Source organism: Megalobrama amblycephala, linkage group LG18, assembly GCF_018812025.1.
Source record: "Megalobrama amblycephala isolate DHTTF-2021 linkage group LG18, ASM1881202v1, whole genome shotgun sequence".
Classification (NCBI taxonomy): domain Eukaryota; kingdom Metazoa; phylum Chordata; class Actinopteri; order Cypriniformes; family Xenocyprididae; genus Megalobrama; species Megalobrama amblycephala.
The window spans coordinates 14,180,984-14,205,257 of NC_063061.1; the positions used below are offsets into that span (position 1 = coordinate 14,180,984).

The 24,274-nt window shown below is 37.8% G+C and overlaps 3 protein-coding genes across 3 annotated transcripts; all 3 read right to left on the reverse strand.

Moving 5' to 3' along the window:
• Positions 1-1,046: 1,046 nt before the first annotated feature.
• Positions 1,047-10,223, reverse strand: si:dkey-17e16.9 (hydroperoxide isomerase ALOXE3). The gene is made up of 15 exons (XM_048167095.1): positions 9,781-10,223; positions 8,258-8,411; positions 7,926-8,130; positions 7,459-7,540; positions 7,255-7,377; positions 7,055-7,158; positions 6,760-6,932; positions 6,526-6,669; positions 4,290-4,490; positions 3,540-3,626; positions 3,288-3,457; positions 3,064-3,185; positions 2,888-2,988; positions 1,594-1,764; positions 1,047-1,509 (listed from the first exon to the last, which is right to left on the reverse strand). Exons 2-15 carry the CDS (start codon positions 8,405-8,407, stop codon positions 1,330-1,332), a joined length of 2,013 nt encoding a protein of 670 aa, XP_048023052.1. The 5' UTR covers positions 8,408-8,411; positions 9,781-10,223; the 3' UTR covers positions 1,047-1,329.
• Positions 10,224-10,375: 152 nt separating this feature from the next.
• Positions 10,376-11,292, reverse strand: mrps12 (mitochondrial ribosomal protein S12). The gene is made up of 3 exons (XM_048167096.1): positions 11,109-11,292; positions 10,934-10,993; positions 10,376-10,828 (listed from the first exon to the last, which is right to left on the reverse strand). The coding sequence occupies exons 2-3, from the start codon at positions 10,980-10,982 to the stop codon at positions 10,446-10,448; spliced, it is 432 nt and encodes a 143-aa protein (XP_048023053.1). The 5' UTR covers positions 10,983-10,993; positions 11,109-11,292; the 3' UTR covers positions 10,376-10,445.
• A 2,307-nt stretch (positions 11,293-13,599) lies between these two features.
• On the reverse strand, positions 13,600-19,492 carry npas4b (neuronal PAS domain protein 4b). Its single transcript, XM_048167545.1, has 8 exons — positions 19,270-19,492; positions 18,733-18,887; positions 18,549-18,651; positions 18,159-18,450; positions 17,963-18,072; positions 17,721-17,856; positions 15,619-17,024; positions 13,600-15,523 (listed from the first exon to the last, which is right to left on the reverse strand). Exons 1-8 carry the CDS (start codon positions 19,442-19,444, stop codon positions 15,498-15,500), a joined length of 2,403 nt encoding a protein of 800 aa, XP_048023502.1. The 5' UTR covers positions 19,445-19,492; the 3' UTR covers positions 13,600-15,497.
• Positions 19,493-24,274: the final 4,782 nt, after the last annotated feature.

A 24,274-nucleotide genomic window follows, 5' to 3' on the forward strand; every position in this document is an offset into this window, starting at 1 on the left:
AATTCTTTATTAAGCTCATTTTTAAAACACTATCTAGAATGATTTCAATAGCATTTAAATCAAGTCAATATTGACAAATGACAGCAAATCTATATAGTAAATTCAAAGAAATTAATGTTTTTGAAATTTTCAACAGAATCTAAATCAAATATTGACAAATGAGTGTGTGTGTAAATATATATATATATATATATATATATATATATATATATATATATATATATATATATACATTAAATTCAAAGAATTAAAAATGTAGCTTAACTGTTGAATTTGACATTTTAGATGTTTCAAAACAGCATCTAAATCAAATCAATAAGACTACATCTGCAGTAAATCAAAAGAAATAAAACGTATATATCAGAAAATTATATAGCAAGTAAATCATCAGTTAAGTTTAAAAAGGATTCTAAATTCATTTTCAAATCTTATAAATTAAAGGGTTAGTTCACCCAAAAATGAAATTTCCGACATTAATTACTCACCTTCATGCCGTTCCATACCCGTAAGTCCTTCTTTCATCTTCGGAACACAAATTAGGATATTTTTGATAAAATCCGATGACTCCAGCAAAAACACTCCCTTTTTCAATGCACAGAAAGCTACTAAAGACATATAAACAGTTCATGTGATTACAGTGGTTCAACCTTAGATTATAAAGCAACGTGAATACACTTTGTGCGCCAAAAATAACAAAATAGCAACTTTATTCAACAATATTTAGTGATGGCTGATTTCAAAACACTGTTTCATGAAGCTTCGAACCTTAACGAATCATTTGTTTCGAATCAGTGGTTCGGAGCGTGTAACAAACTGCCAAAGTCACGTGAACTATTGAAGTTTCAAAACACTTATGATGTAATGAAAACTCATTTACTGAAATCATGTGATTTTGGTGCTCTGAACCACTGAGCTTTAAAGCTTCATGAAACATTGTTTTTAAATCACCCATCACTAGATATTGTGGAATAAAGTCGCTATTTTGTTATTTTTGGCACACAAAAAGTATTCTCGTAGCTTAATAATATTAAGGTTGAACCACTGTAGTCACATGAACTGTTTTAATATGTTTTTTGTAGCTTTCTGGGCATCGAAAAAGGGAGTGTCATTGCTAGCGAGCCATCGGATTTCATCAACAATATCTTAATTTGTGTTCCGAAGATGAACGAAGGTCTTACGGGTGTAGAAAGACATGAGGGTGAGTAATTAATGACAGAATTTTCATTTTTGGGTGAACTAACCCTTTAACATCCACAAGTTAAAAAAAATAAAACATGTTAAAATAATACTAAAACATGTTTTAGTAGTCCTGAGTCACACTGCTCAGTGTCAAATGCTGACACTGTTGCTGATCGTATCAGGACACATGTATGTGTAAGGCACTTGCATCCCTGCGTTTCTGTCTTTGATAGACTCACTCAAAAAGGACAGCTCTGCTTGATGACCTTTGATAATTTTCTGGGGAGCCATCTGGCAAAAGTAGTCCTCAGGGTATTGCCCAAGTGAAACCTGCATAAAAGATTAGAAAGGATTTGTAGGGATTTGTGAGTATTTACAACAAATGGGATAATCAGTTGAGTAGGAAACACTCACTAAATCCGATGAAGGTTTGCTCAAAAGCCAAAAGACTGATACTAGATATGCAGAGGTGTTCATGTCAGGCAGAGTGTCCAGCAGGGTGTTTTTGTCTGAGCTTCCCTTAGAAGTAGGAGGGGGTCTTTTTAGAGAGCCAGGGGTGTTGGGAAACCAACTACCATAGTCAAACTAAGAAAGGAAAAAAACTATTATAAATAGAAGTTATCTATCTATCTATCTATATATATATATATATATATATATATATATATAGATAGATAGATAGATAGATAGATACAGTACAGTCCAAAAGTTTGGAACCACTAAGATTTTTAATGTTTTTACAAGAAGTTTCGTCTGCTCACCAAGGCTACATTTATTTAATTAAAAATACAGTAAAAACAGTAATATTGTGAAATATTATTACAATTTAAAATAACTGTTTTCTATTTGAATATATTTCACAAAGTAATTTATTCCTGTGATGCAAAGCTGAATTTTCAGCATCATTACTCCAGTCTTCAGTGTCACATGATCCTTCAGAAATCATTCTAATATGCTGATTTGCTGCTCAAGAAACATTTAATGTGTACAATTGTACAAAATATTTGTGTACAATATTTTTTTTCAGGATTATTTGATGAATAGAAAGTTCAAAAGAATAGTGTTTATCTGAAATCTAATCTTTTGTACCATTATAAATGTCTTTACTGCCACTTTTGATTGATTTAATGCATCCTTGCTGAATAAAAGTATTCATTTCTTTAATTTCTTTTCAAAAAAATAAAAATAAAAATTCTTACTGACCCCAAACTTTTGAACGGTAGTGTATAATGCTACAGAAGCTTTGTATTTCAGATAAATGCTGTTCTTTTGAACTTTCTATTCATCAAGGAATCCTGAAAAAAAAAGTACACAACTGTTTTCAACATTGAAAATAATCATAAATGTTTATTGAGCAGCAAATCAGCATATTAGAATGATTTCTGAAGGATCATGTGACACTGAAGACTGGAGTAACGATGCTGAAAATTCAGCTTTGCATCACAGGAATAAATTACTTTGTCAAATATATTTAAATAGTACACAGTTATTTTAAATTGTAATAATATTTCACAATATTACTGTTTTTTACTGTATTTTTAATTAAATAAATGTAGCCTTGGTGAGCAGACGAAACTTCTTTTAAAAACATTAAAAATCTTAGTGGTTCCAAACTTTTGGACTGTACTATATATATATATATATATATATATATATATATATATATATATATATATATATATAGGAATATTTTTCATTTTTAGCTTACTTGTCCTGCTCTGAGGGCAGAATGTTGAGCTGAAACTGTGAAGATCACCATGGTTACAAATTTAATGACCTCCTCCACTGTACTGAAACACTGAGGTATTCCTAATGAGAAGAAAAGTAAGATTGATGATGAAAAAATGATGTCATTACGCAGCTATGCCATATTGTCTGACTTACCTGTGCTGCTCTGCTCAAGAAACCCATGAATGAAGATCTCCTTGATCCAGTCCTGGAGTTCAGTGTCCCGCTGCACATCACCGTCACTCTGGTAATAAAACTCCACCATGCTCCTTACAAATCTAGAGACCCATACCAAATTCATCACAAAGTCATCTGATTTGTATGTGGCATGATGGAGATGCCATAAAATAAACGTAACAGTGAATTAATGCAAAAATTACTCATTTATGAGGGCCCAGATCCGAAGTCCATCGTCTCTGTAGAAGAAGTTGGGAATAGATTCCAGACCTCGGTCACTGATGTCTTCAGGAAGGCAGAGAGAGCTGTAGGTCAGGTCTGAGAGCGCTTTCTTCATGAGATCGGTCATCCCTTCACCTCCAATACTGGTATTCTGAAGCAATAATGATTTGCAAGTAATTGTGTAGATTAAAAAATAAATGAAAAAAAAAAAAAAAAAAATCCTAAATCAATACCTGAGTGACAGCACCCTCAGGACCGAGAAGTCTGTCCCGAATAAGGGTGTTTATCTGGAGGGTATAACGTGTGTGTGGCATCAGCAACTATGAGAGAATCACAAATATGAAATTTAGTCATGATGATTTTAAAGAGGACCTATTATGCTTTTTTACATGTTCAACTTTCTGTAATGTTTAATGTTGATGTTTGAGCATGAAAAATGTCTGCAGCTCAAAGTTACTTTCTGAACTCCCTGAAACAGTTTTCTTCCAGGAATGAACATGTCACAATATTCCTCATTTAAATAATTCCCGCCCAAGGCGTATGCAAATAAAGGGGCGAAGCCTGGTTAAGTTCTAGTTATGGTAAGAGGTGTGACATTTCTAAAAAAAAATGCTCAAAGTTGTTGACCAATCAGAACACACAGCTCCAGCTGACCAATCTGAGCACATTATACTTTTCAGAAGGAGGGGCTACATATACACAGGAACTAAACGGAGTGTTGCTGACTGACTAGGAAGCGAGATGCTGCAACAATGTAAAAAATGCCAAAAATAATGTGTTTTTTTTTCAAGCATGAAAACCTATTCTAGTTGCCCCAAACAAAACCAAGACTTTCTAAAAGGGCATAATATGGTAAAACGGATCTTGAGACTCTCTGTGAAGGTTTTGTTCATCCTGGTTATGGAAGAATATCAGGTATTGTTCAGCTGTTTAGTATCTTTTGGCCCAAACAAATGAAGTGTACCTGACAGTATCTTGAGTACCTTGTGTATTGGGTGAACTGCTGGGAGGTTCCTTAGTAATGATACTGTAAAGGTCTCAGCCAACAGATGGGTGCGCAGATAAAAAGATGCTTGATGCTCAAGACAGTCTGCATTCCTCACATAGAGTTTGGCAAGCTGCCAATCATACTCGCAGTCGCTAGGCAGGAAAACTGGATTGTCGTCTGACACCTGTTGCTGCAACTGACAGTTAAAGGGTTAGTTCACCCAATAATGAAAATTTTGTCATACTCACCCTCATGCTGTTCCACACCTTTGTTCATTTTCAGAACACAAATGAAGATATTTTTTAAAGGTGCCCTAGATTCAAAAATTGAATTTACCTCGGCATAGTTAAATAACAAGAGTTCAGTACATGGAAAAGACATACAGTGAGTCTCAAACTCTGTTGTTTCCTCCTTATGTAAATCTCATTTGTTTAAAAGACCTCCGAAGAACAGGCGAATCTCAACATAACACCGACTGTTACGTAACAGTTGGGGTGTACGCCCCCCAATATTTGCATATGCCAGCCCATGATTGAGGCATTACACAAGGGCATCCAGTATTAACGTCTGGATGAAAGGCATTAGACAAGGGCAGAACGTCTGGATGTGCACTGCTGAATAATCAGACTAGGTAAGCAAGCAAGGACAATAGCAAAAAATGGCAGATGGAGCAATAATAAGTGACATGGATTCATGATAACATGATATTTTTAGTGATATTTGTAAATTGTCTTTCTAAATGTTTCGTTAGCATGTTGCTAATGTACTGTTAAATGTGGTTAAAGTTACCATTGTTTCTTACTGTATTCACGGAGACAAGAGCCGTCGCTATTTTCATTTTTAAACACTTGCAGTCTGTATAATTCATAAACACAACTTCATTCTTTATAAATCTCTCCAACAGTGTAGCATTAGCCGTTAGCCACGGAGCACAGCATCAAACTCATTCAGAATCAAATGTAAACATCCAAATAAACACTGTACTTATGCGATTAGACATGCTGCATGACGAACACTTTGTAAAGATCCATTTTGAGGGTAATATTAGCTGTGTGAACTTTTGTTTATGCTGTTTAAGGCAAGCACGAGCTCTTGGGGCATGGAGCACGGGATTTAAAGGGCCACACACCCTGAATCGGCTCATTTCTAATTATGCCCCAAAATAGGCAGTTAAAAAAATGAATTAAATTTTATGAAGTGAAAAAACATAATTTGCCACTTTATTTACAAAAATAATATTATACAAAGCACGTTCACGCAACAATGTCAGCTCTCGCGTGAACACAAAACGCACGCGTCGCGATGATCTCGCGAACGCGTTGCAGATCAATATTTTCGTGAAGTGGTAAATTATGTTTTTTGCACAAACAAAGCACTCGCGTCGCTTCATAAAACTGAGGTTAAACCACTGGAGTCACATGGATTACTTTAATGATATCTTTCCTACCTTAATTTCATCAAAAATATCTTCATTTGTGTTCTGAAGATTCAACAAGGTCTTACGGGTGTGGAACAACATGAGGGTGAGTCATTAATGACACAATTTTCATTTTTGGGTGAACTAACCCTTTAATTATTTGCTGTAAAATTAATAATACACACTCATAAAGGTTAAGAAAGCATAAACAATTTTCAAGGTTTGTTTATTATTTTGTTTATCATCTGACTGGCCATCTCAGCCACACTAAAAAAAAATCTTAGTATTTTTGTCTTGATTTCAAGACAAAATGTTTAAACATCCTTCAAGCAAGATCAAATCTAATTTCAGATCAGATTTAGATTTGTATATTTGTTCAGTTTTATTTATTTATTATTATTATTTTCTGGATATTGCTTTGTAAAAGATTCAAAACTGATTTAAATATCTTTTTCTTACCCCCTTTTCCCTAAAATCTTATATTCTTACTTTATATATATGCTTAATTTTGCTAGATAAAAAAAAAAAAAACTCTGTGCTAAGAAAAATAAATTCTCTAAAAATGAGTTTTAATATCTTATGCTTGTCAAATGAAATGTATCTGGTTTTAAAAATACTGGTGAAGAAGAATATTATTTTATTCTGTTCATTTTTCTTAAGGAAGTTTGTCGTTGTATGTTTGTTTTTTAACCTTCTTTAAAACAGGGTGCTATTAGCAATATGTGCAGATGCCAGAATGAATATACATATTTTTAGATTGGGTCCAGTCAATCCTGGTATTGTCTTTTGTCTGTAAAACCCAGCAAAAAGGTACCTGAATGGCAATAGGCAGAAGTTTGCCCATTTGGTTCTTGTAGAGCAGACACAGTGGAGCCGCAACATACTGCTGCTTTCCATTGATGAATTGATTTGGTAAATCTGCCAGTCTTTTGTAGTCACATAAGAATATGTTTCCTTGCTGTTGAGTTAAAATAAGCAAACAAGTGATAGCTTGTATTGAGACATAACATATTGAGAGAGCAAAAGAGCAAATTTGATATTGTTTTACCTTCATCTCCAGAGTAAGAGAAGTTCCACTCTCTGAAAAAGGCTGCACCATACCATCATTAACAGCAAAGTTCAGAGGAAGCTCAGAGCATCTGCGGAGCATCATTGGATTCGGGCCATTTAGGAGCTGGTGTCCAAAAAATTCATCATCCATCCAGTGCAGCTGCACATATTCTATTAAAAATTATTGCAACAACAAAACTAACAGATTATTTCAGTTTTACTGCTCTCATCACCAAACACATCTTCTGATGTCAACAAATCTGTGAAACAGATCACTTTAGCAGCTATCACACCAGAGATAGTGGTTCTGGATGACCAAAAGGCACTCTTCATGTCTTCCATTTGAACCCACTGATCAGGTTTTTTCACCAGTTTCTTCATTTTGATCTCACCGAGCCTGGAAGATAAATTCATCATTGGTCTAAAGAAGTGACCAGACAGGATATACTAATACTTATAATAATATATACAACGTAGGTTAGGAGGAAATTACGCAGTGGAGATGTTGAAAGCTGAATTCATGTCTTTAGTGAAAGAAAAGCGGACCACTGAGGGAAGAGACAGGGGCTCCTGAAAACACGTACACTGTGGGAGACCCGTTTTAAACTCGGTCCACCTCGAGGAAAAGCAAAGATACACATAAACAATGAAGATGGCACGAAGATTGCAAAGACAAACCTTGATCGTGCAAACTTACTGGTACACTTGCTTGTTAAGCGTCAGCTCATTTTTTCTGTGCTCCTTCAGTTGTGAATATTTTTCATCATAGATTTTTGTAGCTGTCAGACATTATAAAAGTAAAGGAAAGTTAAGTTCAACAGAAAATCCCAGTCAGAATAGAAATACATTATAGTTCAAAAGTTTGCGGTCAGTAAGATGTTTTTAATGTTTTTGGATGAAGTCTCTTATGCTCACTAAAGCTGCAATTAATAATCAAAAAAAAAAAAAAAAAAACAGCAAATTTGAAATAGAAATATATTGTAACATTACAAATGTCATTATTTTGATCATTTTAATGCATCCTTGCTGAATAAAAGTGTTTTTTTTTCCCACCCCAAGCATTTGAATGGTAATGTAGGCCTAATTAAATAATTATGGATGATCACTGCTTACAATGATAACAATGATATATAAAGTTATGCAATAATAGATATATATGCAAACCTTTGGCCTCTCGGAGCTCAATCACTTCCCCCTCTCCCATCCAGCGATAGCATGGGAAATAGATCATATCCTTCTCGGGGGTTCTTACATTTAAAAGAGAGCAGAACCAGTCATTCTCGGGCAAGAATATGAAATTATCTTTCTCAAGTCTGATCAGCAGCAGGTTGCCGAGGGTGAACCTTGTTGTCACTTTGTACTTTACTTTCTAGGTAAAACCAACAAACAAAAACAATACTATAGTTAGAGAAGCTGATGGCTCAGTTCAGTCAGAGCTTTCCTGAGCACAATTGAATTTTTAAAATTAAACATTTAAAATAATATATATATCTTACCATCCCAGTCTTAAAATCTCTTCCATAGCTGTCAAGCTTGGTCCGCTCACTCTGTCCTTGTGTGCCAATTAGAGTAATGAATATATTGTCAAAAGTTCCTGCGTGGGTCATGGAGCCTGTGGTCACCTCTACTTCATATATGGCCTCCATGGCTCTGAAAAGGATTTGTACTTGCTTTTGATTTTCAATCAAAATCATATTCTTATTAAGTAGGCTATATTTGTTTTATTTTTCAGTAAAACGTCTTATAGTCTAAAACAGTCTAAAATTTCCATAATGTTTATACATTGTACAAGTTTTGCCTCTTTGGCGCCATCTCTGTTCAAAACCTGCAATTGCAGTTATTTGCAGAATTATCATCTTTACGTGGGTTGTGCATCATCACGGATGAATTTAATGTTTGCTGTCAATCACCACATCGGTGTGGATACTGTACTTCGGAATCACAGATTAATAACTCAGCATTGCGTCACTGTGTATTTCGTGTGTATTAGCATTACCTAGATTTACCTAAATTTAAAGTAGATTTCAATTTCTGTAGCTACTCCGAAGTCCAAAGTCTTTTGCTTTTGACTAGGGGTGAATCTCCAGCTGTCACTAATGATTGTCATTTGGATCTTTCTGGATTACAATCCGCCATCAAAATAATAAGTTTAATTATTGCAGCTGATGTGAGAAAAGGCTATAAATGTATGTCACCTGCAGCATCCTCACGTGTGATTTAGCCTACTAGCTGGGACTCCTTTCTGTTTACAGACGTGACGTAATGACGCAAAGATTAACGGCTGCATGCTCGAATTTCCCGCGGAAACCTACCAGTACCGATTTTATTATAAAACATTATTACAAGCTTACCGTTGTGAATCGGGCTAAGGTAAGGAGATCGTTTTAAACACTAGCTGGTTGTGTACTTGCTAAAAAATTTATTTTTAATAATTTTTAACCAAAAAGAGTTATGGTCTGCAGCTTTAAGGGATATAGTTCACACAAAAATGAAAATGCTGTCATCATTTACTCATATTTACGTCGTTGTTCAAATTGACACACATTTTCTGTGGATCATGAATATATTTTGAAGTGTTTCCATAACCAAAACGGTTTGGTAATATCAACCTTCTTCAAAATATCTTTTTGTTCCTCAGAAGAAAGTCATTCGGGCTTGGAAAAACATAAGGGTAAATAAATAATAACAAAATTGTCATTGTTGGTTGAACTATACCTTTAACAATAAAAATGTACCTGTAAAGTAAAATTGCTTAAGATACTATTGCTTTTTAAGAATGTAACTTTGCTTTTACTCTCCGCGAGAGGCCCATAATCGATACACTGTCTACACTAACCCACATTTAGTAAGGTTTATGCTTACAATCCACTCCGGACGCATCGTCCACTGTTGACGCGACACGATGCAGCGCGACGCATCGACAGTAGACGATGCGTCCGGCGTGGATCGTATGCATAAACCTCACTAAATATACAGTATATGAAACATATTTTAGCATACCTTTTCAAAGAAAACATACCTGAGGTAAATGTTGATGCAGAGCCTGAGAGACTGTTGAAAGTCATAGGAGGACCTAAAGCCCAGTAGCAGGACCCTGCCAAACTGGATTCTGGTTCCCCAACAGTGAAAATCTCAGGTCATCTATTACGCAAATCGAGCTGCAGGTGAAACTAAAATATTACTGATTGTAGCCATTGTACCATAAAAAGACATTCCTGCAGTGTTTGTTTTCCCAACCACTGACTTCTGCCAAAAATAAAAACACATGACATGTAGGTGTTTAAATGCCTGGTTTAAATGTTTTATAAATTCTTTACAGCAGGAACTGTTTTTTAAGACGTCTTGGTTTCTTATGAACACTAATTCTTGGAATTCAGTCTTCATTTTTGTCATTATTTTGCAGCATGTTATACCAAACATGCAGACTGCAGTTTGCACGAGATAAACCAACTCAATAGCAGCCTTCAAAAATTATTCATGTAAATAGTAAAAGCTTTTATTTTTGTCAAAGAGACACAGTAACATCTTCTACTTTCCAAAACAAGAAACAGATCCAGAAACACTATTTGTAGGGTGGAATATATATGTATGAATCAGACTTGAACATTATGATAGACATTTCAGACCAAGTTTATTTGTGATTACAGTCATGAAGATATATCCAGTTGTACGCAGTCATAGTAATTACTGTTTCTTCTTTACGACATGTGCACAGTCATATTTGCCCCTGACCACCTTGAGTTTGACCCCTGGTAAGTCCTGTGTCCTCCCTCCTTTTACCAGCACCACATTGTGCTCCTGGAGGTTGTGTCCTTCACCTGGGATGTACACAACAGCTTCTTGACCATTGGAAAGACGTACTCGTGCACACTTGCGGTTGGCTGAGTTGGGCTTCTTGGGTTTCCTGATCATGGTCTTCAGAACTACAGCTTTGAGCTGTGGATGCCCAAAAGTGGCACTGATCTTAGGGCGAGTAGGGGGAGGTTTGCCCCTACGGTGCATCTGATTCAGAGTGGCCATGGTCCTGGTGAAGAGGGGTCCAGACCAGAAAGGTACAGAGTGCGATGCTGACAAAATAACATAGCAGAAAGTGGCATCATTCATTACTTATTTTAATATCATTTCAATTATTTATTTTAAAAGTTAATCAAAACGATGTTGCTAAGACTCACCCTGCAAAACAGACGAGAGCACTGGTCTCAGACTTCCAAGAAAAGACATTGTTAATTCATCTGTAGGAACAATTGCAGAATCGAACCATAAGATGTGTATCATGTCAGTTTAACTGTGGAACATAATACAACACACTGTGACAGAGTAAAATTATTCCCTTTATGTTTAATGTACCTGTATGTATGCACGTTGCGTGAAAACAATGTATCCGACGTTGCTTAAATGCTGACTTCAGTTTCCGTCAGAGGAGGAAAGAGCACGAATTCTTCCACCCTCACAGTTATGTTACCGACATGCACGTCGCCATGTTGAATACATCGACCCCGGAGGAATCTTCCTCGATCCCAGAGCAGTGACGAGCTCTATACTGAACTGCCTAATACTGCCATCTAGTGGATCATCCAATCATCGTTCACAATATAAGGCTTTAAAGGGTTAGTTAACCCCAAAATGAAAATAATGTCATTTATTACTCACTTATTACTTCTACAGCTGTAAGACCTTCGTTCATCTTCAGAACACAAATTAAGATATTGTTGATGAAATCCGATGGCTCAGTGAGGCCTCTATAGACAGCAATGCCATTCAAACTCTCAAGGTCCATATATAAAACTTTGTATACTAAAAACGAAAAAGTTCACGTGAGTTCGGTGATTCTTCAGTGGTATCTTAATATAATAAAGTGACAAGAATAATTCTTGTGCGCCAAAAAAACTAAATAAAGACTTTTCAACAATATATAATGATGGGACGATTTCAAAACACTGCTTCAGAGCTTAACGAATCGAATCAGTGAATCGGAGCGCCAAAGTCACGTGATTTCAGCTGAGATCCGAATCAATAATTCGAAACAAAGATTCATAAAGCTCAGAAGCTTCGTGAAGCAGTGTTTTGAAATCAGCCCATATAGATATTGTTGAAAAGTAGTTATTTAGTTTTATTCTTGTCGCTTTATAATATTAAGATAGAACCACTGAACTCACATGAACTGTTTTAAATATGTTTTTAGTATACCTTTATGGACCTTGTGAGTTTGAATGGCATTGTCTATGGAGGCCTCACTGAGCCGGCTGTAGAACAACATGAGGGTGAGTAATAAATTACATTATTTTAATTTTTGGGTGAACTAACCCTCTAAGTCATCGTCGATTAGAAATACATTAACAGATACAATTAATACAAAACTACTTAATTAATACAATACACTTATTCTATGATGAACACATCTAAAATTTGTTTTTGTATTTTTATATTATTTTTGGGGTTAAAAGAAGAAAAAAATGCCTGTGGTGTAACATTTAACATTTCAAATATTAATGTTAAATTCAGTATGTAATCAACACATAATTTTGTTGACATGTAGAAAACCATAAAACAGAGATGATGAACTCTTTATTTGTTCAATTGTAAAAAAAATTTTTTCCGTTGAAACAGTGATATATCATAAAAACATTCATTCTGGGTAATATTTGTCGTTTTAAGAAAAGAGGCCTATAAAAGAGACTACTTTCTTGAAATTGACAAATAATATTAACCAGAATGCATTGTACTATACAGAAGTAATATACAGTGAAAACAATGCATTATGGGTAATTTGTCACCTTTAGCAAAGAAAAAGACTAATATTATTACCCAGAATGCATTGTTTTTACGATATATTACTGCTTCAAATGAAAATGGTATTTTATATGTAAATTTGTTTAGTTTTTTACAGTTATTTTTAGAGTGTAATTATAAGAGATAGGCCTAGCTTTAGAGAATAATTTTGGCTATTTGTGTTTTAATGAGAGGTTGCTGAAGAGCGAAGCGGACATAATTAAAGCATTCTGTAAAATTCCTAATAATGACCACTGAACGTCAGCATTGAGCAGTCTTTACAGTAGATACTGACAAATCAAAAAGAGAGACTTTAAATAAAACATTGTGAGAGGTGGACAACTGAGAATAATAATAATAATTTGTATATGTATTTATATAGCGATATTCTCTGCACTCAAAGCACTATATAAATGTAACAAATTATTATTGTTATTATTATTATTAGTGGTATAGAAGGGGGAATCTACTCAAGCACCAATGTGCAGCATCCACCAGCTTATTGGTGGAGAGGAGACGGAGTGATGAATCAGTAGATATATGGGGATGATTAGGAGGCCATGATGATGGACAGAGACCAATAGCCAAGATGGGCCAGGATGCCAGTGTAACGGAGGCCAGCTAGTAGTCGCTGTGCGAGTAAACCTCACTGCTCTAGCAACTGACGCTAGAGGTTGCAGCCTTTAGCCTCCTTGTTAGAGTGTCTGACTCCCATGCCGGAGACCCAGGTTCGAGGCCTGCACAGAGCGGGGCAAATAGGACCTGGTTGAGGGGTTATATCAGGGTTATGCTCCTACACTTTTTCGAAGGATGTCCAGTGATTTTTAATGACCACAGAGAGTCAGGACCTCAGTTAACTTCTAATCCAAAGGATGGTGCTTGGCATTAGAACCCACCTATACCACTGGCCTTACTAACACCTCTTCCAGCAGCAGTTCCCTTGGAGGTCTCCCATCCAGGTACTGCCCAGGCTTAACCCTGCTTAGCTTGGGCTACAGGGCGATAGCTGCTGGCTATGAACATCGTCCCAGGCCTGGGGAGGAAGAAGCCCCCAAAGCTGCAATAACATGCCAAAATAATTCTTATTTTAAAGCTTTTGTTTTGTTTACTCTGCTAAATTTCTGCCAATATAATTTATTAGATGACAAAATTGTTCTTTTTGATGTCGCACCATGACATTAGAAGCTTATGCTTTGTTCATCTTTTAATAGTACACAGAATGTAGGTGGATGTTTTCATCATACTATCCAGAAAACAAGTTGAGAGCATCTTAATTTTTGCATTTCCATTATGATTTAAGTGGGCACGGGCTGTTTGTGTGGACATATCTGGAGGAGGATTAAGAGCGAGAGAGCAGAGAAGGGAGATGCGATTTAAAGAGGTAAGGGTGAGTCATAAGGAGAGAGGGTCCTAATGAATGGGACAATGTGAATGAGAAAGCACAGATGTGTGAAAGAGGGAGGATGAAAAGAAATCCAGCTGACTGATTGGAGGAGTGGGAGGAAAGCAGGATGAATAAGCAAGTCCTTGTGCACCTTCCAAGCGCTCCCCATTCCCTCTTTTTCCTCCTCTTTTCAGTCCGGTCTATTTTTATTCCTCTTCAATTGCTAAAAGTGCATCATTCTCACAAGGACAGGAAGACATGAGAGAATTTTATTCAGATGAAACTCATGGGATGGAGGCTATTTCTGGACACGAGGCGGTAAGTTAGCCCGCGTGGTCCTGTGTGGGAGGGTCAGCGCAGCACCGGACGGCGGACTCAATGAAAAGGATCATAACTGGATAATTGACAAGAAAACAATGGTTTAGGGGCACGGAGGTGGAGATTGCGAAAGGAAGAAATCGCTTCCCCTGGCAACAAGAGGAAAAAATGGAAGCAGATATTGAGAGGCAGGAAAGGCCATATAGGGTATTATCGTGAGCTTCCAGGTATAATGGGAAAGTGTAGGCTGACTATTCACTGTACAGCATGCTGTATTCGGTGGACATATGTGTGTGTGTGTGTGTGGGAGGCTGATTGTCTCCACTGTGCCTCTGAGTCAAGAGCATACGTCAGGAAAAACAGATAGCACCTCATCATCTGCGTCAGTCGCTCCTAGGAAACCATGGCGACACACTAAAAAGGCAGTGAATGAAAGGGTGAGAGAGGATGAAACAATGGAGGGGGCAGCAACAATGAACACACACCGATGAACCTCGCTTTGATGCATTTAATTGACTCTCATATACATATTTGGAAAACAAGAGAGCATTGAATTCAATGATATTCTTTTTGGAAAGAAGAAAATATGGTACATCTAATACATTCTTAAAAGTGAAGCTTTTGCAGCAACTCCATAGAAGAATCATTTTGGGTTCCACAAAGAACCTTTTCTTAGTGTGAAGAACCTTTTCCCACTCTAAAGAACTCTTTGTGCAATTTAAGGTTCTTCACTGAACCACCAATGCCAATAAAGAACCTTTATTTTTAAGAGTGCAAGCAGCAAATCCTATATAACATAACTTATGGAAATCCTACAAACCACATAAAGGACAAAAACATAAAGGAATATTGTTTATTATGAAGCATTTCTATGGTTTTCATGCACTGACATAATGAAAAGCACTTAGAAAGTGAGTACTGTATGTAGGAATCAATCCTCTACTTGACCGTAGAACTCTACGATGGTTTAAAAGATACAGTTGTGATTCATAAACAGATTCTTTCAGTAAAACACAGTCTTCACTATAAGTGAATACAAGGTGGCACTTTGTAAAATTGCCTTTGTTACTTTAAGTATTTTTTCCCAAAGTGACAGTCCAATATGAATAGGATGCATGTTCATGGGACTTCATGATATTTAAATATAAACATAAATAAATCTTTTTAACACACTTTGATTTAACTCTTAACACATTATCCCAGAAAAATAGCTTTGTAAAAGATGACAATATGCCATACTTCATCGATTAAGTCACAGACTTATGTTAAAACATGTGATCACTGGTTCCATCTGTAAGAAAAGACAGAAAGAGCACAGTTTAGAACCGAAAACGTTGAGATATTGAAACATGATGCTGAAATCACAAAAATGTAATCATTTCTCACCTTGGTAGAAGATCTGTTGTCCGCCTTGATGAGGGAGTTGATACAACTCATCTTGTTGCCTCTCGGCAGGAGTCATCGGGGCGGTTGCCCCAAACACAGGTTCCATGGTGACCAGCTCCTCTAGGAGGGACTGGGCACAAGGCAGAGCAGGGGTGAGGGCAGGAAGGGCTGGATCTGTGGTGGACCCTGGGGAGGACATCATCTCCATGTCCTCTTCGGGTCTCTCTGCTTCCTGCGGCCCACCCCCGGCCATGCAATTACGGTGCGTCGACTGGACGCTACAGAGGTGGTGTACACCGTTCAAAGTCGCTGCCTCCTCCTGTGCGTGGACAGGGGAGCGCTGAGCGTAGGACAGCGCTGATGAGTAAGGTGAGGGAGGTACGGGGGAGGTGGATGGCAGATTTGGAAGAGGGATGCCATCTACTGCTTTCTCCTCAAACATTAAGACATCAATGTGAGCCAGCGAGGAGTTTGGGCCCTCAAACGATTCGTGATGAGGGGGAGCCAATGTGCTTTGTGGGTGGCTGTGACAGAAACCTTCAGCTAAAGTGCTAATGTACTGAGCCAGGAGCGAGATTTCCATTCTCTCTCTTTCGGTATCATCTTGCTGAGGGAAGAAACTCAAACAGGGTTTTTTGGTGGGCGAGGCCTCTGGGGTTAAAAGGCCTTCCGGGGGAGCGTGGAATGGGAAATGGGGGACGTCTACGTACAGAGGTCCCCTGATCTCTGGCACGGCCATGAGAATGCATTCATCACTGCCTGGGCTGTCTGGAGTAGGAGGCAGAGTTTCATAAAGACGTTTGCGGCAGTGTTGAGTGGGACCAACGCTGGTGGAGAGGGACGCTGAGGTTATAGGCTGCCTCATTTTACCTACTTTGTTATGGTCTGATTTAAAGGTCTCATCACCAAACATGAAAGTTCCCCCTCCGAGTCTTGGGGTGTAAGGGGGCGTGCAAATAAACTCCTCTGAGCTTTGGCGCTTAGGAGGAGCTTTGAATGGAGGAAGGGGTGAAGGAGTAACATGGGATTGGGGGACTGTAGAAAGACTTGGGATGTTGATGTTGCTGAGATGTTCAGGGGATACAGATACAGTCATGGCTGATCTCCACATTTGGTGACCGCCGTGCGGTAGCAGGTGGCTCTCTTCATCCTGAGAAAAGCCCTGAAGGGGGTCGAGTGCCATGCTGGATGGGGCAGAGGAACTAGGGAGCTCTTCCGAGGAGCTCCGCCCAGAAGTGGTGAAGCTGAAGTCGAAGGACTGGGAGGACAGGCCACTGCTGCTGGGCGTGAAGACCTGGTCTGGGCTGGACAGAGGGTCAGAGCTCTGCCGTGCCTCCTGGTACAGGAGAGCCAGCTGGTTCTGCTCTGAGTACAACTGCTGACGCACTGACCAGGCTTCAGACTCACTGAGGGATGAGTAGACAAAATGACAGATTGTTATGATTATTCATAGTATTATATTATTTTATGAATTTGGTTTATAGTATGTTTTTAAAAGTTTAATATTAAATATTTATTTGAATCACTACTATAATAAATAGTTTTAATATATTTAATATAATATCATAATTATAAGAGTATAAAAACATCTTATTATTAATGGAAATGACTTTCTTCTTTCTGATAAACACAATCAGTGTTATATTAATAAATATCCTGACGTATCCAAGCTTTGTAAATGAGACCAACGAGTTTGAAGCTCAAGAAAGTGCATCCATCCATCATAAACATACTCCACACGTCTCCGGGGGGTTAATAAAGGCCTTCTGAAGTGAAGCAATGCGTTTGTGTGAGAAAAATATCCATATTTAACAAGTTATAAATGAATGGATGCACTTTCTTGAGCTTCATACTCATTGGTCCCATTCACTGCCATTATAAAGCTCGGATGCATCAGGATATTTATTTATATAACTCTGAATGTGTTCATCGGAAAGAAGAAAGTAATTTACAACTAGGATGGCTTGAGGGTGAGAAAAGCTTGGGGTAATTTTCATTTTAAAGTTAACTAATCCTTTAACAATGATAAAATTAACTAAAATTATAAATAATTATTTTTTTTTTTTTTATATATTAAAAGTAAACACTGGTAGCCTTTATACCTTATGATATAGTTATGGCTGTTGATGGGATATTCTCCAGTGTCCAGCTGAAGAACAATGTAAAGCCAGACCCATGTGTGGTCTGCTGCCTCTACCTGGACCACCATCTCCACTTGCCTCTCTCCACCCTCATGTACTGAAAAAGGACACAACGACCAATTAATAAACCACATTTACTAGACCAGCTTTTTGATAAACGTATATATATTGAGATAAATAAATAAACAAAGTTATATACTCACACAGGGCGCAGTGTTGTGCAGAGGCGTAAGAGAGATCCCGAGGATGAATCAGACTGTACCATGAGCGAGAGCGCAGAGTCTCGATGTCATAACCAAGGTACACGCTTACACTGTCAAAGAGAAAGAGATACAATGGAATCATTCCCTCACGCTCAAATACATATTCATCATATACAAACAGGGACTCAAACTGTACCTGTCCTGAGCAGCATGGATTCTCATGTCCCGGCTGTGCTGAGATTGGAAACAGGAGAGGAGGAAAGACTGCTCAGCAGGAGGGGTGGGGAGAGGATTCCGAGCTGAAGAAACCTGAGGGACACTGGACTTCAGTGGAGAGCAAAAACACAGCCACACTGGATTGGAGGTCCAGTAGGAGGATGTGTGGTATAGAGGTGGCAGACAGCGCGCCCGAACCAACGCCAGTTTGTTTCCTGATCCCTGCCTCCTCACAAACTTCGAAGTGCTGAAACGGCAGCGAAAGAGGCGGTCTGGACAAAAAAAAAAGTTTTCATTATTATTTTACAAATTACATTAGTTTTAAGTTCTTTATGCTGGAAGATGTTGTCAAATCAACAGTGTAAATTACCTGTGTCAGTAGTGGTGATCGGCACAAGGTTGCCCCTCATGATGAAGTGGTCAGCTGGGTCAATAATGTCATACACACTGTCACTCTGAGCCACCAGATCCACCTGAATAACGCAGAAATAATGTTCAACATGGATCTAACAAATTGTTATAATGATTTTAAAATTTACATTGATATTCCTTACCATGGAATGGCCGAGGTGCTCTGCGACATTGTCCGACAGATACAGAAGTTTTCCTTCACTCGTCAGCACTAGGAGAAAGCCTGGTAGTGTGTGCAGCAGATCCGAGAGTTCTGGTAAAGACAGAGCGCTTCCGCTCATGTCGTGTCCTGCTGCCACTAATAAAGACAAAAGAAAATGTAAAGATAAAACATAAAGGTAAAGCTCTATACTATATGTAAATTGTAATTTTAGAAAGCAATCTAATGCAACATCCACACAAATAGCTCAACATCAGCACCACAGACAGAGACTAGCTACTTTCAGAACTCTGGACAGGGACAGAGATTACTCAGATATGACCTAAACTTCAAATCTGCTCTAAACTCGAAAAAAAATAAAGGTTTTTAAGAAGGTTTTACAGCTTGATTCTGTAGAAGCAGCTTATTATGGTATCTAGTTCTTTAGAAAACCAAGTAACGATGCTTTCCAGAGCCTGAAAGTTAATGTAACATCAAGAACTTTATCTCCCCAAAACCCAAGTTCTTAAATTAACCCTACCTTGAGAGAAAAAGACGGACTTTCTTGTGTAAATGCAGGCTAGGGACATGATGTGAAGATAGGAAAGACGAGCTTTGTCGGCATCGGAGATGGGCAGAAGATCTTTCAAGTTGCGAATTTCTGCGTTGATTTGATCCCTCCGAGCCTTTGATGCTCCTTTAGTGGACCGGTACATTTTCTCGAGTCCAAAGAATCGTTGGAACTGACGAATATTTTGGGTGAAAACTGCATGCAGTTAGAGCTACTCAGCCATCGTTTAGGGCAGACGCCACTTCTTCTAAGTTTTGGATAATAAACCAACCTACTCAGTAATTAAGAAAAAACATTTTTCTTTGCCCATATATCCTCTATCGTCTCTTAAGTTTTACTGTTGGTGTGCTATGGATCTCTCTCTCGCTTTCGCGTGAAGCTTCTGATGGCAACATTGCCTCTAGATCCCTTATATAGAGCGCGCGCCTGAAGAAATGATGGGAGGGGGCGTGCATAAATGGATCTGAATCTGATCTCCAAGTATCTCTGCATTTTGCTGCTGTAATGGTGACGTAGGATAAATATGGGATCCCTCTCAACGCGCAGAGCCAGATTTGGACAAATCTGAACGGAGGCAGTGGTCCAAACTCTCCACCCTGTTGCGCGCTCAGAGCAGGTGCATCTGGCCGCGAGCCGCTGTAACAGAATTTTGCTGCCTAAGCTTCAGGAAAATGATGTTAATTCGGAACGGGATTTGAAGAGTAAGATATTATATCTCGTGTGTCAGTAAATGTCAGTGATATGCTGAATGAAAACTGCAGATTCATCAACGCAATTAGTAGGCAATCAACAATTAGCCTAGCCTACATCATGCCACCCATGCAATGAAAATAGAAAATTAACAATAACCACGATTAAGAAAATAAGTGTTTTATCCCACGACTGTCCCCCACGAGCAACACGATCATTGAAATTAATTTTACAGCCAATTAGCTACAGTTAAACCAAGCGATGGATCACGATCATAATGAACGGGTTGTTTGTCAGTTTGATTTGAAAACTATTCCTTGTAAGATATGAAACATTATAACATTATAATGGATTATAACATTATAATGTTTCATATCTTACAAGGAATAGTTTTCAAATCAAACTGACAACCGTTCATAGCTATTATCATGATCCGTACATCTCATATACATCTCGGAGACGTCTATTTAATGTGCGTGTTTACATCTGGAATATTTTTTAGAATGTTTGCTCATCTGCAATACGTCTATAGGACGTTTCCTGTCAGATGTCAAATAGACGTTTAGAAGATGTCTTTAAGATGTTTATGATTTAGAATGTATGTAAAACTCACATCTTAAAGATGTCTATCAGATGTTTGTTAACAGCAGATGCTTTCCAGATGAAGTGATTTTTAACAGACGTTTTGCAGACGTACGTGTGCTATCTGTATAGGAGAAAAACAATTTGTTAATGCGCTGAAATGTGCCATTTTAAATATTAAAACATTTTATTATCTGTTGGAATATAATTTAATGTTTAACTATATTGTTATATAAGTTTATTTTTAAAGGCATGCTAGAAATAATGTTGATGTTTAAAATTATTTGTTTATAAACTCAGAAAAAAATCTTGCAGCAGGGTTGACATTCTAAGATCGCTCCATACTGACAAAAATAATAAAAGTCTTCTTGTGACAAATATAATAAAAGTCATTTTATGACAAACTTATTAGGTCAATTGGCAACATGATTGGGTATAAAAACAGCCTCTCAGAGTGGCAGTGTCTCTCAGAAGTCAAGATGGGCAGAGGATCACCAATTCCCCCTATACTGCGGTGAAAAATAGTGGAGCAATATCAGAAAGGAGTTTCTCAGAGAAAAAATGCAAAGAGTTTGAAGTTATCATCATCTACAGTGCATAATATCATCCAAAGATTCAGAGAATCTGGAACAATCTCTGTGCGTAAGGGTCAAGGCCGGAAAACCATACTGGATGCCCGTGATCTTCCTTAGACGGCACTGCATCACATACAGGAATGCTACTGTAATGGAAATCACAACATGAGCTCAGGAATACTTCCAGAAAACATTGTCATTGAACACAATCCACCGCGCCATTCGCCGTTGCCGGCTAAAACTCTATAGGTCAAAAAAGAAGCCATATCTAAACATGATCCAGAAGCGCAGGCGTTTTCTCTGGGCCAAGGCTCAATTTAAAATTAACTGTGGCAAAGTGGAAAACTGTTCTGGGGTCAGACGAATCAAAATTTGAAGTTCTTTTTGGAAAACTGGGACACCATGTCATCCGGACTAAAGAGGACAAGGACAACCCAAGTTGTTATCAGCGCTCAGTTCAGAAGCCTGCATCTCTGATGGTATGGGGTTGCATGAGTGCGTGTGGCATGGGCAGCTTACACATCTGGAAAGGCACCATCAATGCTGAAAGGTATATCCAAGTTCTAGAACAACATATGCTCCCATCCAGACGTCGTCTCTTTCAGGGAAGACCTTGCATTTTCCAACATGACAATGCCAGACCACATATTGCATCAATTACAACATCATGGCTGCGTAGAAGAAGGATCCGGATACTGAAATGGCCAGCCTGCAGTCCAGATCTTTCCTAAGACAGTTGAGCAACTAGAAGCCTGTATTAGACAAGAATGGGACAACATTCCTATTCCTAAACTTGAGCAACTTGTCTCCTCAGTCCCCAGACGTTTGCAGACTGTTATAAAAAGAAGAGGGGATGCCACACAGTGGTAAACATGGCCTTGTCCCAACTTTTTTGAGATGTGTTGATGTCATGAAATTTAACTTATTTTTCCCTTTAAATTAGACATTTTCTCAGTTTAAACATTTGGTATGTCATCTATGTTGTATTCTGAATAAAATATTGAAATTTGAAACTTCCACGTCATTGCATTCTGGTTTTATTCACAATTTGTACAGTGTCCCAACTTTTTTGGAATCAGGTTTGTATTTTATTCATTCAATCATTTGAATTTAAAATGTAGACCTAAAACATGTTGCTACTGGAAATTATAGCCAGCTATAAATTTGTTAATTTTATTTTAGAATTAAATAGCCACAAATGGAGTTGATATATTAATATGACTGGTTATTAATAGAGCAAAAATATTGTATACTAGATGTTTTAAAACTCTTGTGATAATCATATCACATGAAAATTACAAGGAATAAAGTTAGGCTAAAACTTAATGTTGGTGCAATGCAAATCTGTAACTAACTTGTTCAGTGTTTTTATTTTCTTTCTCATTTTTCCTAGTAAACTTACAAACTTACAAAACTTAAAAAATAATGTTCTTATTGATTGGCTGTGTGTGTGTGCAACGAGAGAGAGAGAGAGAGAGAGAAATAGAGAGAGAGAGATCAGAATGAACGGTTTGAAGGACACTTGTCTGGTTTTTATAGCTTCTCCTTCTTTATGTTCATGTTTATTTTAAAACCAAAAGAATCAAGGTCCTCACTCTTACTTTAAAGAAAAGCGATAATCTGTTGCTTGGCAACTCTCCTTATAAAATATCCTATCAGGACAAGACTAAGGACGAAATGGTCATCTGAAGTTCAAACTCAACAAACTTTATAAAAGTAATATCCTTAGTAAAAAGTGGCTCGTGTGTCATGTTTTGATTCATACACATGTAAACAATATATTTTGATAAAGTGGGATCTTATCTGCTAAGCTCTCAGTGGTCAAACTTCTCTCTATTTTCATCCTGCTTTGATCATACAGCTGTGACATCATGGCCCTAATTGATTTATAATATATATTGTCCATTGCATTTTGCTGTAATTAAGAGCCTTTATTTAAATTTTAGTACACGGGAAAGTGCATGCACGCATTGTGTGTATACAAAAAGTTTTAAACATTGAGCAGCTCATGTCCGTGCGCTATGTTCTCGCCTACACATCTCCCTCCTCCCTCTCCCACCGTTGATGAAGCCTGTTCAAACAGCAACCTTGTAACTGTGCTTGCTTTTTTTTTTTTTTTTTTTTCCTTAGTCGCTCGAGCTATTTTTAACACCAGCAACAGTTTCAAACTGCTTTCAGTTTTCTAGTTTTAATATTGCTCAAGGACAGAGAGATTCTTGTGTGTTCGGTGGATTTCTGGAACTTTTAAAGAACGCCATTGCATGTGTTGTTCACATTAGGGCTTGAAATAGTTAACCCTGGGTCATATAAACCCTGGGTAAAATAATGAGCTTTACGTTACACTGCTCATAATTTACCCGGGTTAACAATTAATCCTGGGTATCCATTCTTGTATTGCTGACCATAGGCTACTATCGAGTTTATGGACATTTCGGACTATAAAGGTAATGAAACTGTCTGTTCTTCACTCAAATTCTCGAGGTTTCTGTCAGCTATTGACATTTTTCCTTTCGAACGCTGAATTTACAAGGCGCAGTGATTCCGTGACTGTCCAAAGCACGCGAATGCGAGACAAGTACGGGTCTACGCGATTGGTTGGTTGTTTGTTTCTAGCTGTAACTTTCTAATACCGCATCGTTTAGGCTCCGTTTACACTAGTGCGATTTCGTTTGAAAACGCATAAGTTTTGCTACGGTAACGTTACACCTGTTTACACTACGCTGGCGTTTTTGAACTTCGAAAACAGAGACTTTCGAAAACGCTGCAGACCCCGTTCCAGTTTGACGGGGTTGCGTTTCAGTATAAACGGACCAAAACTGAGACTTCGCTCTGCGTATCCTCGACGACCATGTAAACAATAACATGGAGACTGAATTGCAATCTTTGCTGGCTTAGTTGTAATTTTTAGTAGTCATTGTGCAGTTAAACTCAGCATTTTTTTAATACTGCAGCTGCCTACATGTGCAAGAGGCAACTGTTTACACTTGTACACGTATGAACAGTCATGTGACATGCGTTTCCGGTCGTGTAGTATCGACGGAGATCGTTTTTAAAACGCTGTGGAAACACCAGTGTAGACGAGGATCGTTTAAAAAAAACGCACTAGTGTAAACGGGGCCTAACACTCA